The 19151-nt window shown below is 36.2% G+C and overlaps 1 protein-coding gene across 1 annotated transcript in view; it reads left to right on the top strand.

Moving 5' to 3' along the window:
* PREX2 (phosphatidylinositol-3,4,5-trisphosphate dependent Rac exchange factor 2) overlaps nt 1-19151 on the top strand; it is a 276462-nt gene that overhangs the window by 246328 nt on the left and 10983 nt on the right. The window contains 1 exon segment of the mRNA XM_038579474.1: nt 16249-16351. Coding sequence (XP_038435402.1) covers nt 16249-16351 — 103 coding nt within the window.

The following is a 19151-nucleotide window of genomic DNA, read 5'->3' on the forward strand; positions in this document are numbered from 1 at the left end:
TCAATTAAACCTTAGTAAAATTAGGGGAAGAAAAGAAACATAAACCTAGAATTTCAAGTCATGCTGAATTGTAAAATAGGCAAATAAACCTCCATAATTTATATTAATTTTAAAAACCAGATAAATAATATAGGTATTTTCTATTAAAATGATTAGAAATCATGGGCAGTCTGGGTGGCTCAGCTGTATAGTGCTGCCTTCAGCCCAGGGCGTGATTCTGGAGAGCCGGGATCTAGTCCCATGTCAGGCTCCCTGCATGGAGCCTGCTTCTCCCTCTGCCTGTGTCTCTACCTCTGTGTGTGTGTGTTTCTCATTAATAAATAAATAAAATCTTTTTAAAAAGATAAGAAATCAAATATTTCAAATATGATAGAAGTTCCATTCTTTAATTTCTTTCATTATCTTTCGTAAAAGTTATTTACCTTAGAGATGGGTCAAATTTCCATATATGTTTGTTTTGTTACCTAGATTTTTCTTTGCAATTGATATGAATCTTAATAAATTAGTGTATTAAATTATTCTGTAATTTTAAAATGTCCATTGTTTTCTTCAACTTAGATTACTGTGAAAGAAGAATAAGACAGTAATTATGAGAGTGACTTACTGCTGTGGGTTCTAGTTCTGACCTTCAGCTATCACGTGATATTGGCCCCAAAGCCTTAATTTCAGTATATAAAAAATGAGAGTTTATTTATGATTACCTTACATCATTAAAATTGGTAAAGTTTCAGTAATCATAATACGTTAAACATATCTTGATAAAAATAATCTATAAGAGTGGGTTTTAAAAAAAATTATATAAGTTCTATGCCCAATTCAGGACTTGAACTCATAACCACAAGATCAGGAGTTGCATGCTCTACTGACTGTGCCAGCCAGGCACCCAGACAAAACAATCTAAATATGTAATTACTAATTATGTTTCATCAGTATTTGCCAAACCCAGTTTTACTATTTGAACATATTAAATTTAAATTTAATAAAATTTAAGCATTTGTGTTACTAAATTTTATTTGGATTTAGCTATCTAAAAGTGATAAATACAGAATCACTATAAAAATTGTTAAGCAGGGCATGAGTCTTCAAAATTTATTTTAAATAAGCTGAAGTTATTGTTTTTCCTAAACCTGCAAAATTATATTAAAAAGAAAATAAAATGCCAGTCACTTTCTGGGATGTGTTTCTGAGGGCTTCAAGGTTAGTGATTTTATAACCGCTCTAATAAATGTCGTAAGTCAAAATTTCGATCCTCCAGAGGAGAGAAGTAATATGGCTATCTCTTCCTCTATATGAACCTGGATCAGGAGAGCAGGTGACATGAAGAAAGTTGACAGAAGGAAGTGGCCGCTTATGCCTTTATGATGTTAATCTTAAATTGGTAGTAGGTTGTCTAGTACCATCTGGAGGAATACAGAGGTATGAGAATGAAATCCTGTAAAGCAGGAAGGGTGTAGGGTAGCACCTGTTATAGGTTTTAAAGCATGACTAGTAATTAGCCAATGAAGGAAATGAAAGATGGCCCAGTGGAGAAGGATGTGGAATTAATCTGTTACATGTTGAGTTTAGATGTCCATGATGTCTTCTATGGGGATGTCCTCTGACAGATTCATAGACAGCAAGGACTAAAGGGGTATATATGCATGAATGGGTATAATGTAAATGGGTATATACACGCAAACATAGCAAAGAGGCTGTGGAAAAACAGAGGTGAAGTGATTCTTGAGAACAGGAAGATTGGAGAAGGGACCATATCTGAGAAGGCTTCAAAGAGATACATTTGAGCTGGTTTAAAACATTACTAAGAATTTTCTGGGAATATACTTCATGTGTTAGCAACAGGGAAGAGATATTCCAGGAAAAAGGCACAGAAGTGTGAGAAAAGAGTGATCAGCTGCCAACCATGAACACTGAGAAATGACCACCCTGGAACGCACATGGAGTGTTCATATTCCCTGGTTCTCTGCTGCTCCATCCTCTGGCACCCTGATTAAGAGGAGCAACAAAGGAGGAGCCTCCGAATAAAACACTGAAGGAAGGATCCACTAGAAAGGTCTAAAAAATACTGATACAAAGCTCTATTCAGTGACTTGGGTAAACGGGTCAAAGAGAAAATGGTTGTGGTATAGTGTCGGAGAATTGGGAGGCAGGTGAAAAATCACGTGCCAGACAACCGTAAGTGTTGGCATCGTCAAAGAACCTACAGAGTAAGGACAGAAGGCAGATAGCAAAGTAGAGAAGATGGGAATAGAAAGGGAGTGTTGAAGGACTTTGGGCAGCCGGGAAAGGTACCCAACCTATTCAGTTAAATCCCCCAAAACAAAACAGAAATGAAAGAAATTGGTGCAAGAGTCCAGGCTGAAAAATCAAAAATGCAGAAAAGCAGATTCAAACCTGGTAATTGAGGTCCTAACTCACACACGTTTCATATTCATACCCATTTTTAGCACAGCGAATACATCCTTGTCTGCCTATGTGCTCATCACCTATCCCTGTTATGGCCTCTGTGCCAACCTCAGCAATGAAAAACTAGGTCAAAGAAAAACACACCTTAATGGGCTTGCCTGGGAAGGAATGAAGGATGTGGAATGCTTTGCCTGGCGGTTGATTTTTAAGCCTAGGCTTAAAGATATATGCTGAGAACTATCAGAGAATGTATTGAAAGTTGCAATAGAAAGTCCCATTATCTTTAATGGGACTTTCATGGCTAATTCCCTGTGCAGTGCTGAAAATGTGCCCCTTAAATTCGATTGCTTTTTTGCCTGAAGATATATGGAGTGAGTTGAGTATTCAATTTGGCTGTGCTTCTGCTGCCAGGATCTCTCTCCAGCTGTTGCCCATCACTTCTGCGTTTGTTTGTTCCGTTTGTTCTGTTGTTTTGCGCAGCACCCCTCTCTGCCTGCCACCTCCTTGCCTTCTTTTCAAATGCTCATTAACCCCTTGATTTTCAGCTCTCAGGCTGTGACACATAGGAATCCAGAATGGATCTTCGTGGGAAGATTTCATCCTTACTGCCTGTTTGACAAGAGTCAAACAATAATCTTGAAAGCCCAATAGACGTAATTACAGGTTCCCTTATGGCTTATAAATAGCAAATGACTTTTCTTTCATGAACCACGGCTTACACTTCCCTTTCTCCGGGTTTAACCACTGCTCATACCATGTCTTTTGACTAACAACTCTGCATGAATTTTGATAGTACTTGGAAAATATACATTATAATATGTCCAATTAATTATCACAGTATTAATTCATTAACTATTAATTACTCTGATCAAAGTTATCATGGGAAGATTTCATCAGTACTGCCTGTTTGACAAGAGACAAACAAAAATCTTGAAAGTATCAATAGACATCCAGAGGTTATTTCTATAGAATCTACTGGAAACTTGCCTGAGTGATTATGGGCTTTTGGACTGCAACTATTGTTAGACTGTAACTCACATTTTATTAAAGGAAGAATGTAAATATTTAGTATCTTATTAGACATGTGTATGTGTATATATCAGATGAGTGAATTCTTTTATTGTTGAAAACAAGTATCTGCTCTTTTTTCACATAAATGTATTTATGTGTTTTATTGGAAAAAGCACCTTCTCTGTTTCAGGGGAACAAGAACATAGGTGTTAGGTTTTAGAAACCCCTATAAACTTGTGGCAATTTTCTCAAGCTTTCCATTTGTCACAGACACTTTGCTAAGAGTGACCATGGTGGGAAAGATCAATAGGTTGACAGTGGGCCTTTCCATATTAATTTTGCAGAGACTCTGCCTGTGTAGAACCATAGCAGTCACCTGGGAACTGAGCAGTATTTAACATACTGCATTTAGCCCTCAGGTGTTTGATTCTTTCTCTGTGTAAGGTAATAAAAGGGAGCAGGGGAAAGAAACAACATTAAACAATTAGTTTTTTCATTCAGGTGCTTCATTCTGGTTGTCAATAGACTTTTTACAGTGGCTCTCTGTGCTCAGTACTTAAAAGTAATTAGAAGCCAGAATAAATGAGATCACTGCGGGAATGAACATGCTTTACACAGAACAGTGCATTTTATATAGAAAAATGCAGATCTGTGGTAGAGAAGGCACGCAGTCTCCCTTCAGTTTATTTTTCCTACTTGATTGCTTTACAATCGATATATTACTTAGCATGCTTCAAATCTAAATCCTTTTTAATCATGAATGTATTTTCGTATGATGGGGTCTACATTCATAGTGAAGTGGTTTGGGCTGGCTGAATTAACCCCTACCAAAACAATGCATTTAAAGTACAAATGCTGAGACCACGATTGTGATTGTTGACTTATGGATGTGGGGAGCTGGAATTTCTAAATGTAGTAATCCACATGATGTGACTTTGGTATGATGGAAAGAGCTCTGGATTTTGAATCAGAAAACTGGTTTTGAATCCTGTTACTTCCTCTCTGTGACTGTGATTACATCACCTGGTCTCTCAGGGACTTATTGGTGAAGTGGGAATAATGATTTCTTTCTGAAAAAAGATGGCAGAGGAATAAATGAACAATACATGTGAAAGCATCTACTGCAAGACCTGGCAATAGTGAACACTGGGTTTTTCTGTCTTCCTCTGTTTCTGATAATGAATCCATCTTCTCATTGCAGAGAAAAAATATGAAATACAAGTTTAAAAGAACTAGATCAAGGATGCCTGGGTGGCTCAGTGGATGGGTGCCTGCCTTTGGCTCAGGTCATAATCCTAGGATCCGGGATCAAGTCCCGCATCGGGCTCCCTGTGAGGGGCCTTGCTTCTCCCTCTGCTGTGTCTCTGCCCCTTCTCTCTCACTTTCTGTGTCTCTCATGAATGAATAAATAAATCTTTAAAAATAAGATAAAATAACTAGATCATACCTACTAAATAGGGGAGACCTTGTAAGAACTATTTTTTTTTAAATCACAGTGGGTGCAAAGGAGGTCTTAAATGAGTTCTTACCATGAAGAAGAAGTGGTAATTTTGTGATGTGATACAGGTGCTAGCAAACCCTACTGTGGTAATCATTTTGCAACACATAAGTGTATCAAATGAACATGTTACACACCTTAAACTTGCAAAATGTTATATGTCAATTATAGCTCAACAAAGCTAGAAAAAAAGTCATAGTAATGTCAGTATAGTATGAAATAGGAGTATGAAAAACATAAGAGTTAACTCCTCTCATCTGTAAGAAATAGAATACACAAAACACTGGGTCCTATGGGAACTTATTTTTAGAATTCTCCTTTGGTATCTTGTAGAAAGTCATTCAAGAGCAGCAGAACAGGATCCCTTTGTATTCAAGGACAGGAAGTTTTCTTTTCTGATGTCAAAACCCAAGAGTATGTGTTAGAGACAAATATTTAGAACTTGAAAAGAATCAGATGCTACCATTTGTTTATTCTTTCATTCATTGAGAGGAAAAAGAAAACTATGGAGCACCAGTGTGTGGCATGCACCATGCTATACCAAAGCAGAGAGTCCTTGGTGTCACTGTACTTAAATATGAGGTCTTGACAGAAGAACCACGTTGGAAGTCAGACAGCCATAATCATGGAGCATGGGTTCTCTTTAATGATGACAATAGGAGAGAGGTGGTCAGAAGATTGAGTTGAGATTTTAAATGAAATGACCCAAGGAATAGATTTATAAGTTTCAAAGTGCAATAGAGAAGAATATATAACATGTCACGTTGACACTATGAAAGAAGGGATTCTGTTAGAGTTTCAGATGTTTTCTTCTGAACCCAGAAAATACTGATAAATAGAAATATATTTATAAGTATAAATTAAACAATAAGGAATTGACTCATCTGATATATACACATGCCTAATAAATATTAAATATTTACATACTTCCTTTAAGAAAATATGAGTGACAGTCTAACAGTAGTTGTAGTTCAAAAGCCCATAATCCTCACTCAGGCAAATTTCCAGTAGATTCTATAGAAATAACCTCTGGATGTCTGTTGAGGTTTTCAAGATTTTTGTTTGTCTCTTGTCAAACAGGCAGTACTGATGAAATCTTCCCATGATCACTTTGATGAGAGTAATTAATAGTTAATGAATTAATATTGTGATAATTAATTGGACATATTATAATGTATTTTTTCCGAGTACTGTCAAAATTCATCCAGGGTTGTTAATCAAAAGACATGATATGAGCAGTGGTTAAACCTGGAGAAAGGGAAGTGTGTAAGCCATGGTTCATGAAAGAAAAGTCATTTGCTATTTATAAACCATAAGAGAATCCATGATTACATTTTTACTAATGTTTATTGTCCCTCTACTGCATTTATTACTTCATCAAATTTATTTAATCAGTGAACACTTCTTGAACAAATAAATAAAATGCATACAATACATTGAACAAATGCAGAGTATAAAGAAATGAATCTTACCTTTTAGGAGTATACTTTTAATAATACCATTGGCATACATGAAGAATTCGTGTCATTTTTTTTCAGTAAGTCTAAATGAAATGCTTACTGAGTCCTGGGAAGTATGTAGGATCTAGGAAGGCCCATCAGTTCAAATACCAGTCCAGTGTAGCAATGGCGGTAGTGGTAGTGGTAGTAATATTAATGAAAATTGCTAACATTTATTAAGAACATGCTCCCTGTATTAATTAGTTAAGTTATACCCTGTGTTAAGTACTAGACATGAATTATTTCATTTAATCCTGGAAATAATATTATAACATAATATATCATTAAACTTGATTTACAGATGGGGAAACAGTTTCAGGAGCTTAAGTAACTTGCCCAACTTCACACAGTTTTAGCAAATCCAAGCTCCAACTCAGGAAGTTTACCTGCAATGCCTATGCTCTTTAGCCCCACACTTTTCCCACAAGTATGCTATAGCGTGATAAGAGATACGATGTGTGACCCAAACCAAGCATGTGAGATCATATACATGAGGGAACAGCACATGAGAACTATGAGAGGTGGTGATTTCAGAGAACCGTACACGGTAGAGTGGAATAACAAAGAAGGAAAAACCAGGGACCATATTGTTAACATCTTGTATTGCATGTTAAGAAGTGGAAGTCCATTTGAATCTTTGCATTTTCATCTGCATTTTTTTAAAGATTGTACTTATTTATTTATTTAGAGAGAGAGAGAAAGAGAGCAGGTGAGTAGGGGGAGGGGCAGAGAGAGAGGGAGAGAGAGAATTTCAGGCTGACTCTGAGCTGAGCGCAGAGCCCAACGTGGGGCTTGATTTCACAACTCTGAGATCATGACCTCAGCCAAAATCGAGTTGGATGTTCAGCCAACTGAGCCACCCATGTGCCCATTTCATCTGCATTTTTAAACAATCACCTTTGTTACACGGTAAAAACAGTGGCAAGACTAGGAAGAGTCAGAGTGAGATTGTACCAAAATAGGAGAGCTTGATGACATAGTAAGAAATAGGAAATTAAGTTAGCATGAAAGGTACTAGAGTTAGGTACGTTAACATGTGGAATTGCACAATACATTCATCTCTTATAATGGATGAGTTTATTTTGAGTGGCTTGGGGGCTTATAACATTTCTCCACCTGGAATTGAAGCAGTGGGTAAATCATAAATAACTAGAAACAGACTTTAGGAAAGCTATGATTTTAATCTTGACTGCACTCATTCTGGGAAGGTTTTGTAAAAGTGGGAACAGTAAAGATACTAAAAATACCATTTCGCAAGAAAACTTTAAGGAATTAGATAATTTCTACATCTTATTTCTTCTAACTATTTTCTTCTGAAGCCCATATCAATGGAGAAGCTCTGACCTGGGTATTTTTCCTACTACAGCTGCTTGTTTTATTATAGCTGAATAAGATGGGAGCATGAGAAAAGCACAAAGAAGTAAAGACACTTGGAAACTGAGCAGAATCATTTATATTTCTCCAACAAGGAGAAATGTGTTCTTAGTTCAAAGATTGTTGAAACTAATCTGCCTTAGGCTACCCAGGACAGAAGTTCTGATGATGCTGTAGAGTGCATAAAATCAGGCGATCATCAGAGCCTTCCATCTGTCATAAAAGCTTCTGTGTATAAGAGTAGTGTGCAAAGAGCAGTAGTAGCTGCTTTGTTCCAGTTTATTTCACCTACTTCATTCTCTTGAGATTGAAATAGTCATTATTTCTCTGCAAAACTTGAATGCTGCCCAGGTAATCAGCTTAGTAAACTATCTCAGAGAGCCACAGCTGATTAGAGTCCTAATAACTTGTTTGTGACAGTCACTTGAACAAGTATAATGGGTCTGGTTTTTAATTAAAGGAGAAAAAAAAAAGATGACTTCTATAGGAAAAGGAGAAATTATTTCATGTTTTAAAATATAAATCTATAGGACTCTAGATGTACATACCTATAACCATATAAAGACGTATAACTCATGTGAAGAATATTATCAAAATAATAGGTACCTCAGGATGTCCTTAATATAGACTCTGAGGGATGCATTTGACCTTAGGGAATTTTCTCCTTCTTGTTTCCATGACTAAAGGCAGCATTGGAGTTATAAAGGATGGTGAAAATGAGGTAGGACAAGTGGAAGTCCAGAGGTAAAAAAACAAAATCAGACCTCCAGTAATTACGTAGAATTCCGCATGGGACAAAACTCACTGATTTCAGAATTACAAAGTATTTGTTTCACTTTATATTTATCTAGTACAAAATCTAATTAACCTTCCTATTGATGCAAATGATTCAGATGAGTTTTAATACTTAGGCAGTTTATATAGATTGTTAAGAGGTCATGGCTAATGCCACCATTTGCAGAACTGGTCAAAACTGTTGTTTGACATATGGTCCCTTACACTTAGAAGACCCCAACACATGCTGTTAGATGTGGTTATGTGCTTCCCCAAAATCCTGTTTTTCTAACAAGAAAATCATTCTGCTAGTGATACTGCATGAGCACACACAAAAAAAGAACATACTTTTCCAAGTGCCTCAATTCTACTATTTTTGCACAAAATAGTTAAAATAGCTGCTCAAGAAGCCTTTGAAGTCTCAACATGTATCCCTAAATCCAGTGACTCCAGTGGGTTTTGTTTGGAGGATAATTTTCAGTTATAATTAAGTACGTAACATTATTGAGGAGTACAATAGATTTTCAATGTTTAGCCTCAATTCTAACAAATATGAAGAAATAAAAAGCAAACTACCCCTTGCTAAAGGTTGCATTTTCTATTTTAATGTTTCTCACTTTATCATCTACATCATGTCAGTTTACAGCAAATTATTGTGGCTGCAAATTCAGAGCTCTTCATCACACCAGTGTTTCATGTGTTTTCTTTGCGTCAGAATCTGAATGACCCTTCTCTACTAGTAATAGGAAAGCTTGGAATCACCCCCAAGAGAGAACAATCTAATGATTAGCTACTAAGGAAAACATCGGAACTCTGACTGTGAGCTAAGAGTCTGCAAATAAATTCACTGTCCGAAAACAGAGCTTAAAGCCGTAAACCTCACATTGTTCTGGTTTCCCTCACCAGTTTGCCTGTAAGTTACTACATCGCCCTTGTGGCCCAAAAGGGGTGATGCATGTCCCCAAGTGCTCAATTTATGCATTTCAACCCTTGGGAGATTGGCTTCCTTGTTCAGTACAATTTGAATCAACATTAAATGAAGCATTAGAGCTCAGGAGGTCTTAAAAGGTAATTGGGAATTTTAAAAACCAATAATGTTTAAAAAGGTAATTAGGAGTAAAACTGATGTTCTTGTCTGGAATCATGGTAAATGTATAGAAGATCTTTGGGTTTTGAGAATCTTTTATGTCATTTATTATACAAACGCCATGAATCATCTCAAAGAGAAGGATTGACATTTTTTTAAAAAAAGGACTAATACAAAAAAATTAAAAATAAATAAAAATAAAAAGGACTAATACAACTTACTTCAAGATTTGAAGTCTTACAAAGTGAACTAAATATAGTATAACAGATATGAGTTAATAAATGATCAAAACACAATATGTCACATTTGGACTAATTTAGGAAAATAAGGTTTGTCTCTCCGGTGAGACTTAGTTGAGGGGGAGGTTTGGATGCTGAACATTCCATCTGAAAATTGGATCGAGGAACAGGAGGCTGTTTCGTATACTTTCCCTGACGTTTCCCTCTATAGTTTGACATATACAATAAAATTGATATCTGAGGTCTAGGATCAGTTGGGACAAACATATGAAAGAAAAATCACAAAGAAACATATTAGCAAGTGCCAAATTATAATCAGGTGAACTCTACTTCTACCAATTCCCAATGTATAAGAGATAATGGTGGAAGTTTGTCATTAACATCACGAACTTATAATCATATAATACCATAATTTTATAAGATTAAATTATAGAGTTTTATAAAATTAACCACAAGGTTATTTTAATGAACATCTTTTTAAAAAATAAAAAGTAGAAAAGAGCTTTTGTAAAAAGTTAAAATTTACAATGGGGTTTGGGAAATAGGATCTATGAAAGCTCACGTTCCTCAGATTTTTCAAGTAATGTGTGTCCCATAATGAGCACAGTTAGGCTGACTTATGGTGTGAGCTGAGGAACAAAGAGGGGTGGGGATAGCATCTCCGCAGACATGGCTAAGTGATCACGCATGCCATTTCGGGTCATTCTTAGGACATTCATGAGGCCGGTATGCCAGCTTTTGTCATTTCACAGGAGGCTGAGAGAGAAGAAGTGACCTGGCCAGAGTCCTACAAGACATCCTCAAATCCTAGAACCTCTGGTTGTGACAACCATATAGCAACTGCCATTCTACATTTAGAACAGTTTTCTGATATTTTGAAAGACACTCCCAATGTGGACAGACATTCCTTATTTGAGGAGAGGCTTATGCAGTGGTACCATAATGTTGACCATGAGCAGAAAGAAGTTCTGGGTAGGGTGGAATAGGTGCGGTGCTGGGAAGATGGGAGTAGAGAATGAAAGAAGGGTTGGTAGAAATCCTTAAGCATCAGGATGAAGGGCTGGCTTTTGTAAATGTTGCCTGGAAAGTAACTGAAGATGCTTTGAATACAGTATTGATAGCATATTAAGGATAGATACTTAGTAAATTATTCTGATAATTTGCTTAACAAATTGTTGTTTTACATCACATAATGTAAATGTTGACTTTTTTTCTTCATATCAACTAAGAAAATAAAAGTCTTACTTACTCCTAAAATCTGACTCCCAAGGCCATGCATGTTGGGGCCCAGACTACTTCTATAACTTCATCTCCTTCTCCTCTCTGTGTGCCCCTGGACTTTGAGCTCCACACTTGCCCTTAAGCCGACAGAACATGCATTAACCTCAGGGCCTTTGCACTTGCTCTCCCTGAAGTGACTTCCCCCAAAACAGCACCTCTCTCTGGCATTGCATCCTGTTCACTTTCTATTCTTTTAAAAACTTCCCTTTTCTAGATAACTTATCACCACTTGATATTACATATTTGCTTCTTTCTTTCTTCCTTCCCTTGAAATGTGACCTCCAGAAGTGATGGGATTTTTTTTTTTTTCTGTTTGCTGTTGCATCCCCAGGACACTGGGGAGTGGATAAAGATTTTGGAGCCTGCAGTTAGGTGCCCTTTTAAAGAAAAAGTTAGAAAAACTACAAGACAAAATAGAAATGAAACTTAATATTTATTTATTTGGAATGCAAAAAAATTACAAAGTTTACAATGCTAGCAAGTACCACAAGCATTATAAAATCTGAAAAACAAAAGACTTTTTATTACTTAATTGCCGGACCCATCTCTATGCATTTTTCCTCCACAGTTTTTGGTAACATACTCTTTGATTGCCTCTTTAAATTATAATAATTTTATAATATAATCTTCTATAGAAAGAATAGGAATATAATTGGTTTTTTTCTCCAGTATAGCCGATCAGATTTTTTTAAGAAAAATCATTGATTAGAAACACCTTTTAATTTCAGCATTATTGCTACATCTTTTATACAATTTTTTAATTGTTGTCCAGTATGAGAATCCCTATAAGATTCTGTAGCATATGAACCATAATATTTGGAAGAATATTTCACAGACTAGCTTCTGGCTCTATACATTTCTAGCCTGTTTTTTTCTCCACCACACACAGTCCTAGGCGCCCTGGGATACAAACATTGCATTACAACTTCAGGCCCTGCTGCCTCCATTTCAGCATTAGGTGATTGAGTTTGCACAATGGGCAGTACAAATACTCTGGAATCCATTTCTACACCAGAATACCATAATAACCTACCTGTACATGGAAGTGACTGTGAATCATGTATGTAGGTTCCAGTCAACCTAGCCTAAGTACACAATAATTCTACTTCCTTTAGCTCAGTTCCAGAAATAGTCATGCCCATCCGAACACTCTACAGCACGACAGAGGGGAGTTGGGATAGACATGGTTAAGACAGCAATCATAACCATTTGCAGTTAAAACATTTTGCTGTCGCAAAATCTATAAAGGAATGTGGCTCTGTGAACAATTTGCTAGGGATCCATACCAGTAAGGGACCCTGAGTCTCAGCCCTTTTTAGCTTGGTAGTAAATCCATTTCTTCCAGCATCTAATAGTACTTGTAGATACAAAGTAGACATTCAAAATATATTTGTTGAGTGAATGAATGAACTAAAGTTACTTCTTTGAGGCTTTTCCATAGTACTGTAAATCAGAGTGCCTTTCAAATTAAATTGGACCCATTAGCTACAGGTTATATTTATCATATTAAAACTCTGCTGAATCTCTGATGTGATGTGGGATCTATTCTTAATACAAAATATGTCAAGAAGATTTATTCCTTATAAGCACAGATATATTGACCCTTTCTTGTTTCTTTCTATGGAGAAATTCACAATTTCTGCATAATTTTATAGCCCTGTCAAGTACATTTTCTCAGGAGTATGCCCTAAGCAGAGCTATTACTTGGAATGTTTTACTACTCAAATTATGGAACAACTTTCTTCAGTGTATATGTTATATTTGCCTTTTTAGGAAGGACAAAGTCTACTCTGTCACCTTTAATTTTTTTATTTTTGCGAATCCCAGGAAAAGAATTGTCTAAATTTTTAAAATGATACTATACAGCTAGAAGGAGCTGAAAACTGAAGGCCCAAGTTTTCCAGGATGGAACCAAAATATAAATTTATTTAAATTTTAAGTTAACTGCCTAATATGAAAATAGAGATGGTGCTAGGAAGGAAATTGACAGGTCCAATATGAATTCTTAGCTGAATGGATTTGCTTAGGATTCACAGCCTTCATAACTCTCCTTCATTTTCTTATCCACGGTTAGCAGAGCTATCTCACTGCTAATCACTGAAGTACCTATAAAACCAAATGATCTTTTATAAAACCTGACTCTGAGTATCCATTTATGAACCATTGAAAAACCATGTGCCACTTTCTGGATCTGGAATCTTTCCGAGAATGTCAGAATCAAAATGCTTCTTGTAATGCTGAATTTTTCCATTTGACATTCAGATTGAGATAGCTGAGAGAAGAGAAAAAGCTTGGATGCAAATAGCGATATATTAACGGCAGTGTTGTAGCCTTACTGCTGGGCTTTCTTCCACGTGCTTAATTCAGGAGAATGGAATAGTGTGAGGTTGTGATGAAAGAAGTAGGCCTCCATTGGACAAATCAATGGTGAATCAAACACGGGCAGTATTTCCCACATTGACCTCATTGTATCTTTTTAAATGTTTTACTTTTTCAAAATTTCAAATTAATCTTGGGACCTAATTGGAACATACACAGTGGTTAGTAGGGAAAGGTAAATATAGGTAGACAAAGCCATCTGTTTTGGGTAGGATAGTGAAAAAAAAGCATACACATCCATTATAAGGTAGATTTTTCTATTAGGTAATGCATGTGTATTGGTTTTAAAAAGTGACCCTTTGAGGTACCCTCTCAGGGAGCCTGGTACTGGTCATGCTGATTGATTGGGAGTTTAGAGTAAAATGTTTTAAAGTCAAAGTCTCTGGCAGATAATTTGCTATTGTACTGTTGTTTATTATAGCTTGAAGTAGGGAGAAATAAATCTGTTTAAAAATATTTTTAAATGGATAAAATTATAGACTGCTTGTTAAAAATCCTTCACAATAAGTAAGTGTTATAAGTAGAGGAGGGCAAGTCATGTTTTATCTAGAACAGACATATTTCAGTTTGATTAGAAAAAGAAAACAATTTTTTCCTTAGTGTCATTCAGCTAGTGTAATGAGCATTATTGATTAAAATGTTAGAATCAATAAGGATCTAAAATTGGAGTAGAGGAGACTTTAAGGAGGTAAAAAAGACTGTGCTCTGTCAAGCAAGCTGACAATTAAATGCTTTGTGAAAAACTGATTTTCTTAAGCGTGAACGGTCAACGGTACTTCTTGGCTTTCATGGGCATATGCTGTTCTAGGGCATGCAGGAACATGTAAATCAACAAATATATATTGTTATCAGATTCATACACTAAATATTTGTAAATATCACATACTACCGAAAGCTAATTGTAACACATTAGCCCATCTGACTATGTATTATTAAGCTTTGTAAAGAGTTCTGTGTCATGTTAATGCTTGTTGGGTCATTGAACAGCCAATGAAACTTAACATGTTTCTTCTTAGAATCCAATTATGTATAATAATACAATTACATGTTGTCAAGTTCTTTCTAAAATTTTAGCAGTAATGTTTAAAGCCCCTTATTCCTCTTCTTCTTAATTCAGCAGTATCAAAATCTAGCAAATGTATTGGACTTCTGTAGTGCAGCATAAGTGAATTAGATATATCTCGGATAGTAGCAATTGCATTATAGACCTTCCATTTGCAAGGAAAAACTGACCAGACTTAGGTAAATACATGTGTAAAAAAACACCAAACTATGGGGAGGTAAATGCAAAATAGAAAAAAGTCAGTCGAAATATTCATAAATAGAAAAGCGAAGTAAAAAAAAAAATCTGGTCATATGAATTTTATGAAAAACATCTAAACATAGTGAGCATTTTAGTGAAATGTATGCAAAAGATACCCCTAAAGAACAATTCAGAGAACAGCACCTGAAAATGTTAACAAATAAACATAGCCTCTAAGAGCTGCCAAAGAGAAAAATGTGGCAGTGACATAAAAGAAATGCCTTAAAAGTGGAAGGCAAAGGACAAAGTCATACCAATCACTAAATTCAGGGATTGAATTCTGAATTTTCTCAGGGTTGCTCTGGGCATCACATTCCTGTATAACTAATTAAAAATTCCTTTCAAAAATTTTACAGTCCTTTAGACTGGGTCCAAGAAACATACTTTAAAAAAATAGATTCTGGGGGCACCTGGGTGACTCACTCAGTTAAGCGTTGGCCTTCTGTTCAGGTCATGATCCAGAGTCCCCGGATCACCCCAGGTTGGGCTCCCTGCTCAGTGGAGAGTCTGCCTCTCCCTCTGCCTCTCACCCCACTCATGCACTCTTGCAAACTCTCTTTCTAATAATTAAAATTTTTAAAAATAAAAAATTTTGATCTTCATGAATAATAATTTTACTGTTTATTTTTCTAAGATATTCGGCATAAATTGGTATAAATCTATTAACTATCATGTAGACTTGTATGAAAAATTAGGTATTCTTTTCTTTTAAGTTAAAAGAATCTCAGAAAAAAATAATAAAATACCAGTAAGATACTAGTAAAAATAATATCTGATAATAGAAATTATTTTATTTCTGTTTTTTTATGTTTATGTATATAAACTCTTTCATAAACAGTTCATTATGAGTTTGTTAAATTTAAATACTTAGTTTAGGACCCCAATCATGTAGTTCTATAATCTATTTTTAACCATATATCCTAGGGATGCCTGGGTGTCTCAATGTTTGAGCATCTGACTCTTGATCTCAGCTCAGATCTTGATCTCAAGGTCACAGGTTCAAGCCCTGCATTTGGTTTAAAAACAAAACAAAACAGGTGTTCTGTGTAAAAAAAATCAATGGTTCATTGTCTAGTTGCTTCCATTTTGGCTCGGTATTTTTGTTTTGTTTTGTTTTGTTTTGAAATTAGTGTAGGGAAAAATAATTTTCCCTCTATCTTTCTGAGTTCTTAGCTAAGACCCCTATAGTAAAAGACAGATTAATGAGAAAAAAACAAATAGAAGTTTATCAACATGTATACCTCATGAGTACATGGGGGATACCCAAAGAAACATGAGTAACCCTCTGAGAAGGCAGATTTAAAATAGTTTATTCTGTTTCCCTTCATTAGTAACCCATGCTATCTTGAAGTGCTTAATGGGAACCATGGCATTTGACTTGCTTTTGCCTTTGCACACAGATGCACCCTGAGTGTGACCCTGGAGCAGGCCATCATTCTGGCCAGAAGCCACGGGCTGCCTCCTCGCTACATCATGCAGGCTACAGATGTGATGCGGAAGCAGGTAAGCCTCACGCGCAGTTTAGGAATTGTTTTCTAGGACCTAGATTTGAAGGTTTCTTTTAATCAGGATTTATCAGGTTTCATCAGAATTAATCAGCATTTATCAGATGTCTGATGGATGCCTGGACGTGGAGGACATCTTTCCAGGCTCACAGGGTAAATGTGAACAAGAAACACTCCTAGGGATGAAGGGCAGTACAGACATCTGTGTGAGGGTTCTCCAAGAAATTTAGCCAATCTATAACACAGAGATGTCTAAGGAGGTAAGCTGAAGGAGGAAAGGGGTTGGATGGGCATATTGGGCAAGAGTGGATTTGGGGCTTAGGTGAAGGATGAGGTCAAAGGATGCATGGCATTTTCAGGGCATTGCAGGTGATTTACTAAAGGTCTGGGAATAGATTGAAGAAGGGAGTGGATACAAAGAAGAGGGAAGAATTGAGGGGCCTGCTTGCTCCTGGAGCTCCCAAAGGGAATTCCAAGCCATGCCGAGAAACTTGTGCATTATTCTAAAAATAAAGCACATACCTCAAATTTTCCTTCAAAGGATGAATAGCAATCTTAGAAATGTCATTAGGTCACTGAAGTATTTACAGGTGGGAATATACCCTCTTATAAAGAGGAGGGATGTTTGATATTATACCCAATAGTATTTTAAATGTGACAGTTTGGTTTTGGTTTTTAACTCTTAAAATTCTTTAAAAGATGAGAAAAATGTACCAACCTCCAATTTATTGATCATTAGGAAAATGTACCTAATCTCATAGGAAAGACAGAGCTTATTAGAAACACAGAAGAAGTTTGAAAAGATCAATTTTCTATTTCATTCTGCCACTTTTTCCCAGGGTTACCACAAAAAATTGCTCAGTTGGTTTGAATTGCCCAATGATAGTGAGTTTGGTTATTTTTTAAAGATTTACTTACTTATTTGAGAGAGAGAGAGAGCATGAGGAGGGAAAGGGAGAGAGTCTCAAACAGACTTTCCACTGTGCCTGAGCCCCCTGTGGGGTTGATCACACAACCCTGAGATCTGGACCTGAGCTGAAACCAAGAGACACTTAACCAACTACACCACCCAGGTACCCCCAAGTGACTTGGTTTTTAAGATATGCTTTTGTAGTTAAAACTGCTTTATTTACTCAAGACTTGGTGTATAACTCTTACACAAACATACAAATCCCTGTGGGTTTGCTCCCAAGATTACACTACAGAATAAAAACAAAACAAAACAAAACAAAACACATGGAGACAATCAAGAGGCCAGCAGCAGTTTGGAGTCTGCAATGCAGAAATAAGGTGCAACCAGAGGATCTACACTGGAGCTTCAGGCTGGGAACCCTGGAGCTGGAGACTGAAAAACCAGGATCTCATAAAGCCCAAGAGGGATTTGTTAAGTAAAGGTTAGGTCCACAAGAAGCACAGGACGCACTGTGGTTCAGCTGGAAAAGGGCAAATAAGGATGCAAATGCCAGCAGATTTTGGAAGGATTTTTTGGAAGATTGATATACAAATTTGGTTTTAAAAAGTAGATCAGGGTAAACTTGTGATTATCCATACAAAGATCAAGTTTGGGATGCCAAAAATACAGAAAGAGACTAAACATTTTATTTCACTCTGCTGCTGTGAGAGGAAGTTTGCAATAAGACTTGGAGGAGCCGTCTTAAAATTATGGTTTTTGGCAAGACTAAGAGACTAGTATTAGCCTGTTTTCAAATAGTCTAGTATGGGAGTCATCATGAATTGCCTGGGTATACATTCATACTATATGGACTTTAATAATCAAAACCTTTGAATTCTCACAACTGAGAAAACAGAGATAGATAAAATAGAGAGAGAAAGTAAAAATCATATTTATATGAGCTTTAATGACTTTTTAACCAGTGCAAACCTTTCTGAGGTACAATGTACCTATGATATTTACATATATTATTAGTATATATGATTATGTATTGATATAACTTATGGCAACTGAAAAGTTTTGAAGTTTCTTGTAAAATCCTTGTTGATTTCTGAATTGTGACACTTTTGAGTATTTATCACTTCTTCCCCCTTCCATATTTTAAAAGTAAATACATTTAGAATGGGTAGCTTCCCTCCATTGTTGTTTGTTTCTCTTCTCCAAGTGGCTTAGAGACAAAGACTGATTTCTCACTTCTGCATGAAAGATCAGAGAGCTTGAGGCCTTCTTTTTGGAGAAACTGGGCTAAACTGATGCACAGAGATATTTTTGCAATATTCCTTCTGTTGCCCATCCTCTCCCCAGTGTTCAGCTGTTACAGGTGGTGGGGTTAGTGGCAGGGATCAACTCTGCAAGCCAACTCTACCTGCCTGCAATCTGAGTAGTTAGAACACAGGTGGGAATCAAAGATCTAACTTTTCTCTTCCTTTGCCTCTCAATCATGTAGATAAAATTCTCCGGAGACTGAGTGGTTGGGATATTTGCCAGGTTAATGAATAATATTTTCTAAGATCTTTAGTTTCTGAAGAAGAAGCTCTTCAGTATGACTTATCCTTCTAACTCCAGTATTGTTTTCATGTACAGATTTTGTAGACTTGTTAAATGCCCTGATTGAGTTGGAAGGAAAGCTGAAAGATAGAAGGAAGGGTACTATGCCCTTTCTAATGTTTTGATAACGATTATTATAATCCTAGGCAGCACTTTTACCTAACCAACTGATCTGATTAACAAAAGGCTTGAGGGGAAAGTTCTCATTGACATTAGAAACAAAGTTTTCTATCCTATAAATTATATGTTCCAAGTATTATTTGGTAGGAGCCTATCTCAAAAATTTTTTGAGCTTTTT

The sequence above is a fragment of the Canis lupus genome, chromosome 29 (genome assembly GCF_011100685.1).
Source record: "Canis lupus familiaris isolate Mischka breed German Shepherd chromosome 29, alternate assembly UU_Cfam_GSD_1.0, whole genome shotgun sequence".
Taxonomy (NCBI): Eukaryota; Metazoa; Chordata; class Mammalia; order Carnivora; family Canidae; genus Canis; species Canis lupus.